The sequence below is a fragment of the Nanorana parkeri genome, unplaced genomic scaffold, assembly GCF_000935625.1.
Source record: "Nanorana parkeri isolate BGI_ZX_2015 unplaced genomic scaffold, ASM93562v1 scaffold2150, whole genome shotgun sequence".
Classification (NCBI taxonomy): domain Eukaryota; kingdom Metazoa; phylum Chordata; class Amphibia; order Anura; family Dicroglossidae; genus Nanorana; species Nanorana parkeri.
In genome coordinates, this window is record NW_017308418.1 from 20,242 (window position 1) to 40,723 (window position 20,482).

At 47.7% G+C, this 20,482-nt stretch overlaps 1 protein-coding gene across 1 annotated transcript in view; it reads right to left on the reverse strand.

Moving 5' to 3' along the window:
* The window catches only part of DNAH2 (dynein axonemal heavy chain 2), a 197,087-nt gene that overhangs the window by 17,326 nt on the left and 159,279 nt on the right, over nt 1-20,482 (reverse strand). Inside the window, exons 67-79 of the mRNA XM_018572866.1 lie at nt 19,829-19,951; nt 19,428-19,576; nt 19,022-19,088; nt 17,767-17,917; nt 16,239-16,387; nt 13,730-13,863; nt 11,091-11,235; nt 9,875-10,074; nt 7,932-8,058; nt 6,267-6,453; nt 5,234-5,382; nt 4,286-4,469; nt 600-790 (exon numbers count right to left, since the gene is read on the reverse strand). Coding sequence (XP_018428368.1) covers nt 600-790; nt 4,286-4,469; nt 5,234-5,382; nt 6,267-6,453; nt 7,932-8,058; nt 9,875-10,074; nt 11,091-11,235; nt 13,730-13,863; nt 16,239-16,387; nt 17,767-17,917; nt 19,022-19,088; nt 19,428-19,576; nt 19,829-19,951 — 1,956 coding nt within the window. The remainder of the gene's footprint in view (nt 1-599; nt 791-4,285; nt 4,470-5,233; nt 5,383-6,266; nt 6,454-7,931; nt 8,059-9,874; nt 10,075-11,090; nt 11,236-13,729; nt 13,864-16,238; nt 16,388-17,766; nt 17,918-19,021; nt 19,089-19,427; nt 19,577-19,828; nt 19,952-20,482) is intronic.

A 20,482-nucleotide genomic window follows, 5' to 3' on the forward strand; every position in this document is an offset into this window, starting at 1 on the left:
CTATGGAAGCACACACTATGGAAGCACACACTATGGAAGCACACGCTATGGAAGCACACACTATGGAAGCACACACTATGGAAGCACACACTATGGAAGCGCACACTATGGAAGCACACACTATGGAAGCACACACTCTGGAAGCACGCACTATGGAAGCACGCTATGGAAGCACACACTATGGAAGCACGCTATGGAAGCACGCTATGGAAGCACACGCTATGGAAGCACACGCTATGGAAGCACACGCTATGGAAGCACACACTGTGGAAGCACACACTGTGGAAACACACACTGTGGAAGCACACACTGTGGAAGCACACACTATGGAAGCACGCTATGGAAGCACACGCTATGGAAGCACACGCTATGGAAGCACACACTGTGGAAGCACACACTGTGGAAGCACACACTGTGGAAGCACACACTAGAAGTTCATTGTTGTCATAGCAGGTCGGAAGAAAGACTCCCCGGGGTCAGGAGGTGGGAGGTCATATGTAGGGGGTCCCAGCATGTACATGTGACTTTGTATATCCCTATATAAAGGTGATGTGCGATATTCCATATACGGGTCGGGTTCTGACAGCCGCAGGTCTCACCTTGGGGGGCTCAGTTGTCATCTTGATGCTGGCCTGCAGGATGGAGATGGGGAACTCGGGGTGCGGGCTGGAGCTGAGCCACAGCCTAAAGCTCGGGTGCGGATTCTCCACCTGCAGCTGCTCCACCAACTTGTCCAGCTGCGGCATCCAGGAAAGAGAGAGGTGACAATTGGCCAGGAAGACCCAGTGACCTGAAAAGACAAAATATATCATCATAGACCCGCTCCAGTCTGATGGGAATAAAAGGATGAGGAGATGCCGGAATCATCACAGTGGAAACACCTATATGGGAGCGGATTTACCTGATGGGATTTGTCATTTGAATCTATCCAGATTTCACATCACCTCCCCCTATGTTATATAGATGAGGGGAGGGGGAGGTATTCTGTAGTTCTGTCCTAGGGTGACAATGCTGCTCCTGAATGGATACAGTACATCGTTGTAGCATTGTCACCCTAGGACAGGACCTACATGATGGCATAGCCAGGCTGCTGTCCTGACTTTTCTCAACTGCAATTAGAATAATACAGCTCGGTCGTCCCCCCATCCTGTGATTGGACAGTGATGGAGCAGCAGTTCACCTCTGTGCTTGCTGCTTTCTCCTCCTCTATACATGTTCCTTGTAAGCACATGTGCATGCAGCTCACCTTATTGGCTCCCAGTGCTGCCTCTGCCTTTCCCAGCCTGAAGGCTTTTGTACAGGGTAATACAAGAAGCTCATACGAAGACAAATTTAGACATTTACACTAGCTGCATTAAAATATATATATATTAGGGATGCACCGATATATCGGCCGCCGAAACATATCGGCCGCTAATGGCACTTTTGGCTAAATGCCGAAAGTGCCATTTTTCTGACGATACATCTGCGCATCCCTGCTTTCTTTCCTCCCCGCTGGGAGCTGCTCTGCGTCCCGCTGGGGAGTAGAGAAACTGTGACAGCCGGCCGAGCGCTGTGAGCGGCCGGCGTCTCCTCCCACACCGCTCAGCATCCTATCACAGTTCGGCAGAGTGGTGTGTGGGCGGAGACAGCCCTCGCTGTCACAGGATGCTGAGCTCTCCTCCCTGCTCCGCTCGCTCAGCCTCCTGTGACAGCGTGTCAGAGAGGAGAGCAAGTTCAAGCAGTCGGTGATCAGTGATCGCTGAGTGTTTGTAGATAATTAAGGACATGGTTTGTGTATTTGAAATTTCCATTTCGGTGCACCTCTAATATGTATCTACATACATACACACAGTATATATATTTGTATTGTATTTATTACATGCATATCTGCACCAATTTGTGTTTGTTAAATCTGCATTATCTTCAGCTTAATATGGCCATTTCAATATCTTTATAATGAATTATGTGGAATATGAATCCCTGACATAACTATAGACATGGCCACAAAGAAAACCTCAGGGAAAGCTGTTCACTGGATCACCACAAAAGACACCAGGTCACCCTTGTCAGGACAAGGACAAAGATTTAATATTGAGCTGTAGAGAGACTTCATTGCTGTACAAGTAAACAAAGTCTCTTTAATACATATGACAATATAAAATTACGATCAATGAAGTCCTATCACTAACTGACCACTAGATGGCACCCAAGATCACAGAATGTAAATCCATAAACATTACCAAAGGATTTCCCGAAGTCACTCACTGGGAGCGAAGTGTTACCTATTATAATTACTACAGACACATATATAACATGTCACTGACATACGTGTGAATATATATACTGTATATGAATAATTACTAATCAGCAATATATGACATTATTGCTAAGTGATGATTAAAATGAAAAAAATATTTACATTCTGTTCCATTTACATCCCATAGGGATGTAAACTATACAGCAGGGGTAGTGCATTAAAATTCAAGGAGGTCCAGTAAGTAAACTTTTAATCGAGTCGAGGTCCAAATCATGGTCCGGACAGAACGCTCTCAGCCCATGTCCATACCGTGGTCCGCCATTTAGGCTCCATTCACACTACAATGCACAGCTGCTGGTGTGTGTTCCCAGGCACAGTGCTGATACGCTGATCCCAGGCCATTGCACTGTTTATTTCTTTTTTGTTAGAACTCCTCCCCTCCGCATTTAAATACACGTGCATGCCTTACGCGCACGTGGTCATTGTTCATGGCAGCGTTGGTTTTATTTATTTATTTTATTTGTTTTTTACTAATCACCTTTTTATTTTTTATAATTTTTTTACTTTTTTATCACCTTTTTATTTATTTGTTGTGGGCGGAACAATAGCCAACTAGTACAAGTGATCTGGGTTCTGAACATCGGGATGGGTAGTGTAACTAAACATAGCACGTGAGATGATAATATTACAGATATCTTCATAATTCGGTGGTCAGTAGTCTGGGCAGATGTTCACAATTTAGAATCTGAATAGACAGCCTCGGACCTTGACGGCTGAGGAGGTAACACCTCATTGCTAATGAACCTCCGACATGATCCTGTAGCTGCAGATAATGGTGAATGACAACCATCACTTCACAAGCCATCAAAAGAAACCTCCAGACCGGGTGACTCTAAAATCAGTAGGAGGGAAAGGTCATCCTAAATTGGAGGCACCACACTGTCTGTGTCACCACTAATTTTTTTAGATCAAAAGTAATATGTTTCATCTCTCATAAGATCCAAAACATTAGTGGTAGAGAGATGAGAGTCTACTATTCCTTCTTATACTACACACTATAAGCTACATTAAGATTCCGAAAGGTATGCTCTGGCCTTAGAGAACCACCGACGGAATGACTAAATGGTACTATAGACCCGGCTCATGGCAGCTGTGGGGTGTTTGGACTCGCTGTGATCAGGACGATGCACTGGTGTCAGATATCCTAACTCCAAACCAGCAATCAGAACCGGCTGGTCCATATAGCCAATGGCCAATTCAAGAGGCAAAGACTCTCCTCACACCAGGCAAGGTGCCACCCTCAAGTGTTACAGGCAAAAAGGAAGGGTCCATCCCGTCTTTCCTCTATGAATTAAGTAGCATGAAAATGAACATTGTAATTTGTCTAAAACATGTACCATGTAGCGGTATGTGCCTGCTATCATCCACCTATGGCACACTATACTACTGTTTAGCCCTCATTCACACGAGAAAAAGCCGTCACGTACAGCTCGGTGCTGCGTGCGCGGCCTTATCGGGCAGCTCCTGGGAAGGACAGGTGATGCATGTGATTAGTACGCAGCCCCCATCCTTCTCTATGGGGGTACGTGGCCGTACGCTGCCCTACACTCACCCCAAGTGCAGGTCCATCTTGGTGCGGGTGTCCCGGCTCGGACGCAGACAGGATCCATCCTGTGAGCGTACTAGTACGGACACCTGTACGGACGTGCTGGGCGGGTGAGTGTAGGGGAGGGGCGTACGGCCACGTACCCCCATAGAGAAGGAAGGGGGCTGCGTACTAATCACACGCAGCGCCTGTCCTTCCCGGGAGCTGCCCAATACGGCCCCGCACGCAGCACGGAGCTGTACGTGCCGGCTTTGTCTCGTGTGAATGAGGCCTTACAGTGATGGGTTCCCTACACTTGCACAAATGTGTTTCAGTTCTGGTGCTGCTACAGAGCTGATTGGATGAAGGCATCATAAGGGAAGCTTTTTGGCATAGGCAATGTTCTGTTCCCTCAGACTCCTGTGTGTGATGGTGTAAGACAAAGCAGATCTGAGCCTCACCTTCCTTCACTCCTTCTTTGATCAGGCGAGTGGCGATGGGTGCCTGGCCTTGTCCCAGTGACAGAGCCCGGAAACGCTGTGACATGCCGCACTGCTCAGCCATTTGTAGGAGTGCCCCCGTGGGATCCACGCCTGAGGAGAGAACGAACACCAGCGGAGAACGAGGGAGGGAGTCGTCAACCACCTGAGAGAAAAGACAGGAGAACGCTTATGATATGGACTCTGAAACAGCTGTTATAAGGTCAGCCAAACCCAAAAGTCATATTTTAGTTATAGGTGGAGAATGTGGGCCAAGTCCTGGCTTCTTGTATGTCTTGGATACTCCAACAGTGAGATCTCACTGTCATGATTCCCTACATGGAGAACAGAGGCACTCTAATCAAGGAGAACAGAGACACTCTAATCAATGAGAACAGAGACATTCTAATCAATGAGAACAGAGACATTCTAATCAATGAGAACAGAGACACTCTAATCAATGAGAACAGAGACATTCTAATCAATGAGAACAGAGACACTCTAATCAATGAGAACAGAGGTACTCTAATCAATGAGAACAGAGACACTCTAATCAATGAGAACAGAGACACTCTAATCAATGAGAACAGAGACACTCTAATCAATGCGACCAGAGACACTCTAATCAATGAGAACAGAGACACTCTAATCAATGCGACCAGAGGCACTCTAATCAATGAGAACAGAGACACTCTAATCAATGCGACCAGAGGCACTCTAATCAATGCGACCAGAGACACTCTAATCAATGCGACCAGAGACACTCTAATCAATGAGAACAGAGACACTCTAATCAATGCGACCAGAGGCACTCTAATCAATGAGAACAGAGGCACTCTAATCAATAGCAGCAGAGATACTCTAGTCAATGAGTGCACATCTTTTAAAAAGCGGAAGCCATCTTGGTTACCCAGCATTCCCCCTGCTTACCGCTCTCATATCCAGCACGGGTGGCTCTGTGAACTTGGACCCCAGGTTGTTGATGATGAAGGCAGTGACGCAGAACGCCACCCTATCCTGGCGCAGCGAGCGGACAATCAGCATCCTCTGCACCTCACTGCAAGCGTTTTCCCATTCCCCTGTAAAACAAACATTGGCTTTACCAACTGCTGGAGACGCGGCAGTTAGAAAAGGTAAAGTAGTGCCATTTTCTGACTCCGCTGCGATAGGTGACTGTTACATATGGGGGAACGCATTGCATTAGGGTTGTATGTTTGTAGAGTTTATATTTCTGTGTCATGCTAAAATGAACTTTTTGGTCATGCAGAGCCATACATAAGCTTCCCTTCTTCCTTTTCTTCGCTGCCCCGCAGCTCCACTCATCCACGGTAGTGAAATGACATATACAGTACTTAAAGTGGAAATGAGGACAGAAGGAGAGTCCTAAATCATGATTCCATTACATATCCTAAAAAAGAGCATTATTCCTCAATTCAGGACAGTGGGCGGAGTCATGACAATCATTTCTTTATGCACCCCCATGTACATCCAGAACTGCTGGCGTATAGTGCTAACATGGCCCACGCTCTATCATATTAGGCTGTATTTGTATTGTACATTTGTGGTTTTGGATGTGCACTTGGCTATTGGAGCAGGGAATGATTTGCATGACTCCGCCCACTATCCTCAAATAAAGAGTCATCCTATTTTTTGGGGGGGATATATGATGAAATGAGACATATAACTACCTTTTGGTTTAATAAGGCTCTACTGTACTACACAAGAGGATGACACGAAACAATAATGGGGTCAAATGTCCTTTCAGTAGGGCCTCATTCTCACTTCTATAACTAGCAAAACTCTCTGATCAGATTATATGCAGATGACAGTTCATTATTTTTCACAACACTGTACTATTTCAGTCTTATTATTTTCTCCCAATCCATTGCAGTTCTATAATATAAACAACAGCACTGTAATGGGTACCAGTAACATGGGATCAGTGCAGCACCCATTGCTGTACCTGGCAGGCAAGCGCTTTCAGGCTCAGGGCTTGTATACCACTGGTTCCAGTCACGCGGGTACTGCTCAAAAGAGTTCATGATGCCGTGGAAATTGGTCAGTTTGTCAAGTTCTGTTATGTTGTCCCAGTTGGCATCGGACAGCCAACCTTGGCACGGGTTATCCATTTGTTCTTCTCGATCCAGCACCTGTGATTGAAACACATACTGTCAGTCTTTTATCACAATGAACCCTGTGGTGATATAAAACTTGAAATCCTATCACTGGAGACAACTCGCCGGCCACAAGATTGTTATGTAGGGCAGGGCAGAGAAATGCTCTACTGTTTGCCCAGGTCACTTTCTCGCTGTCTATCACGGGGGTACGGCTGAGCCGTGAGTGGAACCCACTGGCAGGAACGGGCAAGGAGGTCCGAAAAAACAAAGTACAAGAGGGGACTCCAAAAGCGTAATCAAGTCAAGTCCGAGTCGAGGCAGGCGGCTAAGTTCAAGAAACGAGAAGGCGGGCCGAAGGGTCAGTAACTGGGAATTCAGATAAGGGGTCAGGAGTGGCACAGGTTTCCAACACAAGAGGTTAGGTGTTTGCACTGTATAGGTAGAATAACTCAGCATCAAGCCAGGGCTCTGACTGGAACTTATACCCAGTGGGACCAAGGACCACCCCCTGATTGCCGAGACAACCAGGAGGCTTCTCTATCTGTCAGGAAGCAGGGAGTGTTGCCTCTCATCGGGGACCACGGGCATGGCGCAGGGCACAGGTTCCCCTTCAGCTCGGTAGAACACCTGGTGCCCGGGGTGTGCGCAGTACGCAGGCTGCGCGCGCATCCTGCGTCATCGGGCTATCAGGTGTGAGCCTTGCTGGGGGAGGTTCCCAATACACACCCTCCATCTTCCTCACCTGCCATTGGTTCTCGGGGAGGGAAGCCTCCTGGTTGCCTCGGTGACTGGGGGGTGGTCCTACCTCCCCTGGCTATAAAAACCTGGCCTGAGCTCTGGCTTATTGCTGAGTTATTCCACCTTATGGTGAACACCTAGCCTCCCTGCTGATCCTCTTGTTGCCTGTTGCCCCTTCGAAACCTTCCCGATTGCTGACCCTTGGACTGTCTTACGCCTTAGAACCTTCGCTGCCTGCCTCGACCCGGATTGGACATTAACTACCCCTCTTGGATTATCCCTAAACTTGTACCGCGTTTCTGGACTGTCAGCTGCTTACTGCCAGTGGGTTCCTCATCTCGCTACTGGCTCCTTGGGACGTCTGACACTATCCAGGAGCCAATGGCATGAGGGAATGGGCGGAAGGTGTATGCTGGGAACCTCCCTCAGCAAGGCCAACACCCGACAGCACAGTCTGTCCACCACTAGTGCGCACCCGCCTCGCATGCGCAACCTCAACACTGGTGCCGCGAGTCCTGCCAGGAAGAAGGAGACCCCGTGCCCTATGCTGTATTTGGTGGCCCTGGTAAGAGGTGGCACCCCTGGTTCCCTGATACCGTCTGGATGAGTGAGGCATCACTCCCTCGCTAGAAAGTGAATTTGCAGCATTTGCATCATCCAGCCAGCGATGGAGCGACTTTTGGAAACAGGTTATTATTGTTATTGAGATCTTTAGTAATCTTGTCACTGGCGAGCTGTCGCTGCATTACAAATGGTGCCTCTGGGGTACCCACCACTCCTCCGCGCAGGAAGAAGTTATATTCGTCCATATTGAGCTTTCCTGCTACCTCCAGTATCTTGGCGCACATTTGGAAACTGAATAGGAGCTTGTGCCTTTCAAAGAGAGCCCGACACGTGTACCTGGCAAGACGAAAAGAACATCGTCGATATAACGTCTCCTAAACCACCTTGTCATGCTTAATATATTATATTATTATAAGAGGCACTTTTGGGACAGATATTAGTTTTTAGAAAAAAATGCAAAATTCAGTTTATTGTTTTATCAGTTTATCTGTAATAGTTTCTTTTGTAAAATAATCTTGAAATAGTTCATCATTTCACCTTAATAAAGTAAATATGAAATACTAGATATGTATATTAGTTCATTACTAGTCGCTACTATCTTCCAGCAAGATCTACAGGTTTTTTTTTGACACAGCAAAGACGGCATCATTCGGCTTAGCCAGTAATATGACACAAAAGCATGCGACTAATGCTGGGCTTTCTTTTTTTTTTAGAGAGTCCAGTATGCTTTGCAAGCTGAGTGTCATGACTGTACCGTGTTATCTGTCATATATGCAAACAAAATATATGAAATCTGTAAATCATTTGGCTGCAAATATTACACCCCATTCACACTGAGCGACATGGATATTGCGCGTTTTTCTGCACGATTTCGCGCTGAGCGGCTTTGAGCTACATTGCGCAATATTGAGCGACACTACACATTTTATCGCGCTACGTAGCGCATTTTTGGGGCGGGACTTCGTCGCTGCTAATTGGGTTGTAACCAATCAACAGCGATCTTGATGTGACATCATTCTTTCCTTCCATTTTGCAGTGCAAAAGTGACCCTTCTGTAGCGCGATATCGCGCAACGAAGACGCGCAATATCGCCGGTAATGCGCGATTTTGCATGACACTATAGAGTCTATTGGAGCCGAATCGCGTGACATCCGCGCAAAAAAGGGTCATGTACGAGCGACAGGCAACATTGAGCTGTGAGGTGTTATCAGCTCCGTTGAAATGCATTGGACAAGCTACATAGAGCGATATCGCAAGGAAATATGCGCGATTTCGTGGCAAAAACGCGTGATAAACCGCTTAGTGTGAATGGGGCCTACTATTATACATTGACTGTAAGGTAAAGCTGTCATAGAGGAAGTGTTGTAGAGCAGACACGATAAAAAGCAGAGACTTTTCATTTTACCTTCTAACCAAGTAATGGGCAATTCTGGGGGCCTCTTTTTCTATAGAGATGAGTTAAAGTGTCAGTCCACCCAAATATTTTGGTTAGGAGCTGAGTCTGGTGGGCTGTGTCACCCACTGGCTTCTTAAAGGAGAACTATGGGTTAAGGCTTTTCCCCATAGTTCTCCTTAGGGTAACGGGAGGACACAAACTAGCGTCCTCCCGTCAGCCTAGGCTCAGTATACCGCGAGCTGTAGCTCGCGGTATACTGAGAAGCCGCAGTATACTGCGAGCTACTGCTCGCGGTATACTAAGACGCCGCAGCTGAAGCGGATCCCGACAATTATGTCTGGATCCGCCCAGCTGCGTGACTGACAGCTGGCTCTGCCTATCTAGAGGCAGAGCCAGCTGTACCCGCCCCCTCCCCCGTCCGTTCCGCCAGTCAGCGCTGCAGGATCGGAGTGGGGAGGGGGGAATCCAGCCCCTCCCCTGTCACGGCTCTCTGCAGTGACAGGATCGAGAGTTGAGCGAACGCCGGTATGTGTTCGCTCACCTCCCAATCTACTGAGCCGACCTGGGACAGTCTCATTGTCACAGGTCGGCTAGAACTATGAGGTGAGTGAAAAGCACTCGCCTCATAGTTCTCCTTTAAATGTCTTGTGGACACCACTAGAGACCCATCTTTGTTATTGCTCCGGGCATTGAATGAAGGCTCCTTTGACTGTGCCATGAATAATTTTGGTCCAATTCCCCCAGATAACGTCTCACCTGTAGACTGCATATGTGTGGTACTCGTTGAGGTTGGCGATTCTCTCATCCAGGTTGGCGCTGCGTTTGCTCTTGTCGATACTCAGGTGGAAAAGGTCGATATAGGAGTCCAGAGAAAACTGGTACATGGGGTCAATCCTCCCGAGGTCATTCAGGACAAAGAAGAGGAGAGAAGCCCGCTGGGCACACGAACGGTACGCCTAGGATGAAAGGATGGGCATAGCTGGATGATGACATAGTGATGGCCAGTGATAAGAAGCTGCAGTGCCTTGCATAGTACTGGTAGAGATGTCCCATTACAAGTTTACAGTCCCATTGCAACTCTACCTAAAAATAAACCTAAAGTCCAAACTGGTTTCATTTTGGAGAGAGTTGGGAAGAGTTAAAACCACAGTGAGGTTGTTTTGTTTTGCCACATGTGTCCCATTGGTGGATTTCCTGTCACTTCCTGTCACTTCCTGTCCTGTAGACCCAACTGGACAAACAAGTCCCCTCTTAGACTGTTGTCCCTATTGGAAGATTTATTCTATTATTGTTCTGATGACGACTCATCGGTGTTCACCGGGACAAACAGAGAGAGAGAGAGAATCTCCCCATCAGTGCAAAAACAGCAAAAAACACCTGGCAGCAGAGGCGTAACGAGGAACCTCAGGGCCCCGGTCCAAGAAACCATGAAGGGCCCCCCACTCCACCCACCATAAAAAAATGTTGGCACCTTGGCAGTTATCGGGGTAGTGCATGTGTGTAGTCCCAGGAAGCAGGGCCACCAGTTGAAATCATGGGACCCCATAACAAGTGATTTCAGCGGCCACTTAAATCACTTGTACAAAAGGGCTCCTCTGCTTTACATTTAGCCCTGCTTTCCAAAGCAGGGCTAAATGTAGAAAAAAAAATCCCTGCCCGCCACCCCTTCAGACCGGCACCCCCCACTCCCTCCCCCAAAGTGGCAGAACGCCAGGGCCCGGTCTCAAATGCGACCGCTGCAACCCTGGTAGTTTAACCATTCGCCACTCCATCTAAGGCAGGGGCTAGGCAACTGGCAGCTGCCAGAGTCTTGCAATGGCTCATAGGACTTGTAGTTTCACCACCTGGCACCTGGAGTGCCGAGTGCCTACCTCTTGCCTACCACAGTATCTGAAACAGTATTAGCTACATTTAGAATTGACTCTAACCCTAGATAGCAACTGCGAAAACTCAGCCAGTGGTCACTTCTCACCTCTCTGGCTAAATCGATCTTCTCCTCAGTCTCCTCGCTGCTCTCCAACTGCTCGCTCACTTCAGTCGCTGTCACCTTCGAGGTCTGCAGAGTGTTTGCAAGTTGCACATCATCAAGAAGAGATCCCGTTGCCTCATTCAGCAGCCTGCAGGACAATCACACCCATCAGAATAAAAAACTAGAGGTCCGGACCCGTAAAGACGCTTCCAAAAGGCGCTGGGACGTCAACGCTTGTTCACTCAAACAAGTGAGGAGAACATAGTTATTTGTTTAACTCTGGTAAGTCCGCTCATGTGAAGCAATGAGCATGTGGCTGCCCTCCAGGGGGTACCGAGAATGTGACTCAAAGCGTCGAGATGCGAGAGGAGCACCAAACCAAATGATGAAACAGTCTGAGCTGCTTTAATGGTTCATAGAATGATCACATAAAACAGCCAACGCATTTCGGTGTCAAAAGCCCTCCGGGATGAGAAACCTTATTCAGAGGTTGAGTGGACTCTGCCCTTATGCCAGCCGCTGACAACACCGCTATCCCTCCGCACTGTCATATCTCCTTCATAACTGAGTAAGATCGATTTTATAGCTCTGTCTCGTAATTTATGTTTCTGGGTCCACTTCAGGTCTTATAAAAATCCTCAGCCCTGAGGGGAGGTTGCTTTTGGCCCTGAAACGCGTTGGATGTTTCATGTGGTAATACTATGCGGTTTGGACTCTTTCCACATTTGATTTTGCTCTCCTATTGTATTTTGATTCTTAAAACAAAAGTAAAAGAAAATCCTAAATGAAAGTGCCCTGCAATAGGCGAGGTATTCTGTTCACCTATCTGGTGGCCCATGTGTCTTACCTTACCTCCGCAGCCCCCATTATACTCTTTAGCATTTGACTCTTCCAGGATTGTCAGGTCCCTGTGTCCCCATGCAACCTGTGGTTCCTTCCTCTGATCCCCAAGTCACAGCTAAGTGCAATAGTGACACTGGGGTCAGAGAAATGAAGTAGTGCACAGTAGGGGATGAGACAGCCGACACTCCCAAAAGTGTCAAATGCCAAAGATGCTAATGTTGGCTACTGTCCTTGGAGGGAGGGAGGAGGGAAATGCGAGCCGCCAGGGAAATATATTGCAAGGCACTTTCCTTTAGGATTTTTTTTCACCTTGACAGGGTCACTTTAAGTGTAACTTTCTGTGAATCCATATTTAGAAAAAATAATAATATAAGGTGGGCAGTTCAATGATCAACTTTGTGAATAGAATTCATGTTTGTACATGTGAGGGTTCTGGAAGTATCATTGTGTCTGCCTGGAACTAGAACACATAGGAGGACATTCACAAGAGGAAAAGATAACTCCACTCCTCTCCAGGAAAACCTCCCTGCAATCATTTATAACTGCATTGTCTTTCTTGGATTGTGGGAACCGGGCCCTTGTAGGCACAAGAATCCTCAACATTTCCCACACAACTGTGATCCAATCATTTTTTGTCGGGATGCACTAGTATCGGTATCGGTGCCGCTACCGAGTATTTGGGCAAGTACTCGTACTCGCCCAAATGCTCGAATACCTTCCCCGATACCAGAAATCTTCCTCTGACCGGCAATGCCATAGGAGAACATGGAGCCAGCTTCCCATGCGATCAGGAAGCTGGGCGGTGAGTAAGGACCCGCTTCCCGGCTTCCTGATTGGCCGGGAAGCATGCTCGATGCTCATTGGCTGGGAAGTTGGCTTCCTGGCCATTCAGCATTGTGCCGGCCAAACAGCCGGCTCCTTGCTGATTGGCTGGGAAGCCACCTCCCTGGCCAATCAGCATCAAGCCTGCCGAACAGCTGGCTCGATGTTGATTGGCTGAAAAGCTGGCTTCTAAGCCAATCAGGAAGCCAGGAGGCAGGTCATTACTCACTGCCCGGCTTCCTGATTGCCTGGGAAGCCGGCTCCATGCCAGCGGAAGCACCAGTATCGGAGAGTACCGAAAGCAAAGTATCGGTACTTGTACTCGATATTGAAAAGCCGGTATCGGTGCATCCCTAATTTTTTGTTTCAAGCAGACACACGTCCTAGACCAGGGATAGGCAACTTCGGCTCTTCAGCTGTTGTTGAACTTCAAGCCCCATGATGCATTGCAAGACTCTGACAGCCACAGGATTGACTCCCAGAGGCAGAGGCATGATTTGTAGTTACACCTTAGTGCCGAGGTTGCCTACCCGTGGTCCAGACCTTGTATAGTGTGATGACTAGCAAATTTGGCTTGTGTCAGAGCTATATACATGTATAATAATAGTGTGTGACTGTGTGGGGGGACATTAGAGTGTAAGCTCCTCTGTACAGAGACTGATGTGACTGTGTGGGGGAGGGGACATTAGAGTGTAAGCTCCTCTGTACAGAGACTGATGTGACTGTGGGGGGAGGGGACATTAGAGTGTAAGCTCCTCTGTACAGAGACTGATGTGACTGTGGGGGGGATATTAGAGTGTAAGCTCCTCTGTACAGAGACTGGTGTGACTGGCTCAGTGTTTGTCTGTACGACACTACAGAAGGTAAGTAGACGCATGTGACATGCGATTTATAAAGTTGATGATCTGCCTGTCCCCTGTGTGCATGTGATGATACAATTGGGCGATGCCTGGTGACCCCGGTGTGTCCCCCCCCACCTGAGAATCTCATCCTCCAGTTCTTGCAGTTTGCGTTTCCCAGTTGCAATGTTCAGGACCAGTGACTGTTTCTGTCCCTCGAGCTCCGGCCGTTCCTTCCTCACCACGCTGCCCAATAGCTGAGCTTCCAGACCCTGCGAAGATACAAGAATGTTCCTGAAAGACGGCGTGAGAGGCAGGTTTACAATATGGTGGTCAATCCACCAACCAACTCCTTTAGCCACGGCACACAGATGGAGTCATAGAATACCCCGGAGAACAAGGAATCTGTTCCAATCTGATTATACCAGTGAAGGTTCCCATTCGTCCAGGTCATATTATAGTTAGTAGTACTGTCCATCGGCCATGACCAACCATGATCAGCGAGACCAGGAGAGAGAGCAGCAGTGAGCGGTCTTTATTACAGGAGGGGCGGAGACAAGACCAGCCACCCTGCACAAGGAGAGAGCAGCAGTGAGCGGTCTTTATTACAGGAGGGGCGGCGACAAGACCAGCCACCCTGCACAAGGAGAGAGCAGCAGTGAGCGGTCTTTATTACAGGAGGGGGCGGAGACAAGACCAGTCATACTGCACAAGGAGAGAGCAGCAGTGAGCGGTCTTTACTAAAGAAAGCCCCAATTTTTACACTGGACTATTGCACAGATCTGGAAAAAATACACAGGACTCTTGTATGGGGACAATATCTGCTCATCCTGGAGTTCATTTTAGGAGCCGGGCGTACAAAAAGTTTCAGTGTCCAATGAAAAAGGCTCCAGCACTACAGGCCGATCTTCCTTGTACATGAACATTATTGCCTCTCAGCTCCCTCTTTGTTGCCATAGATGTAGCGCGGTCCCGTCCGTTCTACTCTACAAACAACAGTCACGCTCAGGAAATAAATCCCCAATTTAATCTCCGTGGCAGCACCCCGCTGTGGGAAGGGGCTGTCGGTTTTGTATGAGGCAATGCCTAAACACAAAGGAGAATTCAGCGGATTAAACAGACAATGTGGGTCCAGAAAAGAAAGTTTTTAATGCTGACGGATAATCCGCTTACTTTGCCTTGGTTACATATGTCAGTGTCTGGCTATGGCCGGGGCCCGGCTAGAACGTATGATGGAAGAAACACATTCAATTATTAATGAAATAAAAAAGTAAATGTTACTTGTATCCCACTCTTTAGGGGTTTTTCATTGTAGATAGATTGGGGAAGAGCTAACATTTTTGTCTTTTTTAAAATTTCCCTCCATGACCCCATTGGGGACAATGAGGCGGGGGGGTGGGGGGTGGGTTAAAAGCAACGTCAGAGATTCTAACCCTTCCTTGCTTGTCTTGCTTCCTTGTTTTTTGGAAGCCTTACTCTTAGCACAGGTTGTGTGTCTGAATTTTATTTCGATCCGAAGGGAAGAGCTAGTGCTGGGTTTTCTTATTTATAAAGCCCAGCATGCTTTGCAAACAGAGTAAGATGAAAATACCCTGCAGACAATCCTTCTTTGTAAAACAAATATTTTATGTCTTGAATAAGAAGAGAACATTTTGGCTTAGGAGTTGCAAACTTAAAAACAAAATGAAATTGACCAAAAACTGTTTTCGTTTCCCAGTTATAGAAACTTGTCAAGCAATCGATATTAAAAAAGGGGAGAGCGTGCTGCCGCCAAGCCTAGAACCAGGTCACCCAACGTGGGGTGCCAGGAGCCAGCCAGGGGCTCGTCCTATGTCCAAACAAGTCGAGGAGAAGAAAGTTAGAATTCAACGCTAGACAAGTTTACTGATCTGGGCAGGAAGTCCCCACCTGGCACCTTGTTTGACCCACAAGACCCATTAAAAGGAGAACTATGGGGTCAGGGCTTTCCCCATAGTTCTCCTCAGGGTAACAAGAGGACACAAACTAGCGTCCTCCCATCACCCTAACCTCAGCTGTAGCTCGCGGTATACTGAGACGCCGCAGCTGAAGCAGATCCCGACAACTGTGCCGGGATCCGCCCAGCTGCGTGATTGACAGCTGGCTCTGCCTATCTAGAGGCAGAGCCAGCTGTACCCGCCCCATCCGTTCCGCTCAGTAGCCTTGAAGGGTAGACATCCCAAGGCGACAGTAAGTGACTTCCATATCCTGCGGTCTGTCTCTATGTGCACCGGTGGCCCCCAATCCACGTAGGTCTGAAGGTCAGTTCAAATGGGGAGCTGTACTTTCATTCCATGGGGGCATCGCACCAACCAATGACAGGGGTGGAGGACAGTGGCCACCAAGGCAGAGAGCCTACTGGTCTGTTTTACAGTTTTCTGGGGGAATTGGGAAGGGGGGTAACTCAAGTTGGTGCTGACAGTGAGGAGGATATTACATTTCCATCCATGATTATGGGGGGCTACCTGGGTGCACGAGAAGCACTAACTGCAGGATATAAAAGGTAGTGACATGCACATTGCTGTAGCTGCTCTTCAGCACAACTGTGATGACAGGTTCTCTTTATCGGATGGTTATATTCCTATGTACCTGTACCAACAGAAAGAAGACAGAAGAAAGAATCCCTCACCTGTTCCTTCACGGCAAAGTTGACGATGGTGGTCTGTGAGCTGATCTCGGGGGTGTAATGAGGGTTGGAGAGTTTCGTTGTGATGTAAAATCGGAACTCCGGATTGTAGACGACGTCCTTATCACCCAACCGGATCTGAAGCTTTCCCCCTGAACGGCACAAGAATACCTTTCGTTAGAAGTGGATCGTTCCTGGAAGTCGTATGTCAGCAAGGCTGGAGTTCCCACAAGGCCACCAAGGCCCGGCCTCGGGGCAGCAGGGAGTAGAGGGGCGGCGGGGGTGTGGAATTCCTACCCCCCATGACCGGGACATGCAGTTCCGGGCGGGTAGTTTTTCTCCACATTTAGCCCTGCTTTGGGCAAGCAGAGCTAAATGTACAGCGGGGAAGCGGCAGCTCGCTTTGTACAAGGGGTCTCGGCGATGTAGGGAATTTTTTTTTTTTTAAAAATAAACAAAATAAGAGAAATTAGTTAAAATAAATAAAAAAAGTGATAAAAAAGTATTTAATAATCAGATACAAAAATTATTAAAAAATAAAACCGTAAAAGATAAATTCAAATGTAAAAAAATAAATATAAATGAAAAGAAAGTGATAAAAAAGTTAAAAAAAATTAAAGAACCATCTGGTTGCTATTCTCCATTAAGGGGGGTTTGGTGGGAAGGGGGGTGCATTGAGGAACCTGGCCTTGGGGAAGCAGAGAAAGTAATGAAGGTGGACGTGGCTGGGTGGATGGTTCATCGTCCTGTTATGTTCCTATTGAACTTCATTACTCTTCAGCTGCATTTTGGGACATCTCGCTGCGATTTTATCCAGGGACGGTCATTTGATGCGCTGAATTTCAGCTGCAAAGTTTCCATTGCGGATATATTGCAGCAGAAATTTCAGCTGTTAACATTTTAAATGGCACCACACTCTCAACATGTGTGCGTTGTGGTGCGCTGCATTATGTATTTATTTATTTCAGGTATTTATATAGTATTTATATAGCGCCAACAATTTACGCAGCACTTTACACAGTGCACATTCACACCAGTCACTACCCACAAGGAGCTTACAATCTAAGGTCCCTATCTCACAATAACACATACATGCCAACTTAGAGAGGAGCCAATTAACCTTCCAGCATGTCTTTGGAGTGTGGGAGGAAACCGGAGTACGCGGTGAAAACCCACGCAAGCACGGGGAGAACATGCAAACTCCTTGCAGATAGTGGCCTGGCCGGGATTCAAACCGGGGACCCCCAGTGCTGCAAGGCAGAAGCGCTAACAATTACACGCCACTTGCCAAAAATGGTGAATGTCATGTTTGGGTGCATTGCCATTCATCTAACTGGGCTACTATAACGCACTGCGTTGCAAAGTTAACTTAACCCACCAGGATGCCGCAGTCCGAATGGGCGCTAAAATCTAACCTCCAATGTCACGGTTCACCTTACTGCTGTCATGGCAGGAATAATAGTTGCATCGTGACACTAGATCCACACAAAATAGCCATTGATCCTGCCTGTTTCCTCTCTGCATTACTTACCCACTTTGGTGAAAGACTTGTTGAGGATGGGCGCCAGTGACGGGTCCAGATCCTCCTGGACATTTTGCAGAAGGACGGGTGTCCCGAACTGAACAGCCTGTTCCAGGGTGCGCATGAAATCCGTCATCTGAAGGTCGATGACTTTTAGACCCTAAGTGAAATACAACAATATATGTGAAAAAAAGTGGAAGAGAAAAGATGGTCTACCCCTTCCCAATACATGTCACCTAAGCAGGAAGTAATGCGGGTGGACCTCTTTTCGGCAAAATGTGACCCAGGCAGAATTTGAGCCTATCCCACCACATAGCATCCAGGCTGGAGGAACTGGAAGATGACCACATCCCACCACATATGATCCAGCCTGGTGGAACAGGAAGATGACCACATCCCACCACATATGATCCAGCCTGGAGGAACTGGAAGATGACCACATCTCACCACATATGATCTAGGCTGGAGGAACTGGAAGATGACCACATCCCACCACATTTGATCCAGGCTGGTGGAACAGGAAGATGACCAGATCCCACCACATATGATCTAGGCTGGAGGAACTGGAAGATGACCACATTCCAGCTCATATGATCTAGGCTGGAAGAACTGGAAGATGACCACATCCCACCACATATGATCCAGCCTGGAGGAACTGGAAGATGACCACATCTTACCACATATGATCCAGGCTGGAGGAACTGGAAGATGGCCACATCCCACCACATATGATCCAGGCTGGAGGAACTGGAAGATGACCACATCCCAGCCCATTTGATCCAGCGATCCAGCCTGGAGGAACTGGAAGATGACCACATCCCACCACATATGATCCAGCCTGGAGGAACTGGAAGATGACCACATCTGACCACATATGATCTAGGCTGGAAGAACTGGAAGATGACCACATCCCACCACATATGATCTAGACTGGAGGAACTGAAAGATGACCACATCCCACCACATATGATCCAGGCTGGAGGAACTGGAAGATGACAACATCCCACCACATATGATCTAGGCTGGAGGAGCTGGAAGATGACCACATCCCACCACATATGATCCAGCCTGGAGGAACCACAACTGACCCTATTCTAGAATGTGACCAATGCAAAATAACTGGCTGTTGGTCACTGTAGAGCACATATGAACTGGGCAAGAGGAACATGAAGTTAACGGGCTGATCTGACACCAGCAGGAAACAGCACTCAACAGTAAACAAGAACATTGCTTGCCGTAGAAAAAAAAATATTCATGGACTTACCTTTGCAGACTCCATACTTTTGATCCATTTGCTGGCTTGTCCCTGTGGATCTATCATCAGTGGCCACCTGAATAAAAAAAAGGCTTCATTAATTAAGGAGCAGGGCTACTTAAAGGAGGCCAGGACTCTTACTTTAATATGTCTAAAACGCAGCACGGCATCAGGAGACGTAAATAGCACCTTTACAATATTAGAGGGTGGAAGCAAATCAAGGCAGTATAAAGAACCCACACAGACATTGAAAGAACATAAAACTCCATGCAGACAGAAGCCTGGCAGGAACTGAAATCAAGACCCCGACAATGCAAGGCCACAGATGTAACCACTCAATCCCTGGACTGCCCATATTCCGTCCACCACCTGACTCATCGCTCAGTAAGAACACAGAGTGAGGAGATGACAGTACCTGTTGCCACGTGTGACAATGACGCCGTTATCACTGGAGAAGCTGTCAGATGGGAGGCCCTGCAGGTTCCAATCACGTACCATGGTGGGGCTGGACAGGAACGTGGCAAGGTCAAACTCTGGGGAGCAGGGTACCAGCATTTCCTTCACCTGGCAGAGGACAATCGGGTCAGAAAGGTACATTTTACAGAAAATAGGAAACAGATTTGACCAGCTTGGAGTTCTACAATTCTTGTTGATCTGCAGATGACGTATCCCTCAACAAAGCTGGAGGCTTCTTGTTTTTTTAATTTGGTTGGAGGTGTTTTAGGCTCCTATTGGCTCACCTCATAATAACCTGCATGGTTGTCCTGTCGCGGTGCACATAGCAGAGCCGTAGCTGTGTATATAGAGAAAAATCACCTCTTTGATCCAGATGGAAAGGATTTCATCCCGGTAGTTGGATAGGAAAGGCCCCATATAAGACAAGAAGGCCGAGGCCAGTAGACAGTCACCGACTAACAAACCCAAATCTTCTTCAAGACCCTGTAAAATAGAATTATGTGGAGATGACCAGAAAAAAACAAACATTGGCAGGGGTCACACATGTAAGCTTTAAAAGAGGGATGCTTGGCCAGTGTTGGTGTTATGATAAGCTCAGAGTACCTGTCAGGGTTTACCTTTCTCCTCTGAGAAGCCCAGCCAGGACTTCCAGGAGATCATCTACTAATGGATCTCACAGGGTCCAGGCCAGTATGGCTAGTAATAGAAAAAGATTCCAGACCAGGACTTCCAGTGTACCCTGAGGCTGGGCGTGTCGTCTCTGATTCTGGTGCCGTGTCTTTTTGTCAGCTTCCGGTTTGTGAAAGAGTTTATACTTCTGCTGACTAGTGATGGGCTCGGGCGTGTTCGCAGCTCCACGTGCAGAGCCCGCCAGGAAGCTGACAGCGTCAATCACAGGTACTGAGACATTATCCCGGTCCGCATCTGCAGAGATCGGGATATGTCTCAGTGCCTGCGATTGGCGCTGCGGCGCTGTCAGCTTCCTGGCGGGCTCGGCACGTGGAGCTGCGAACA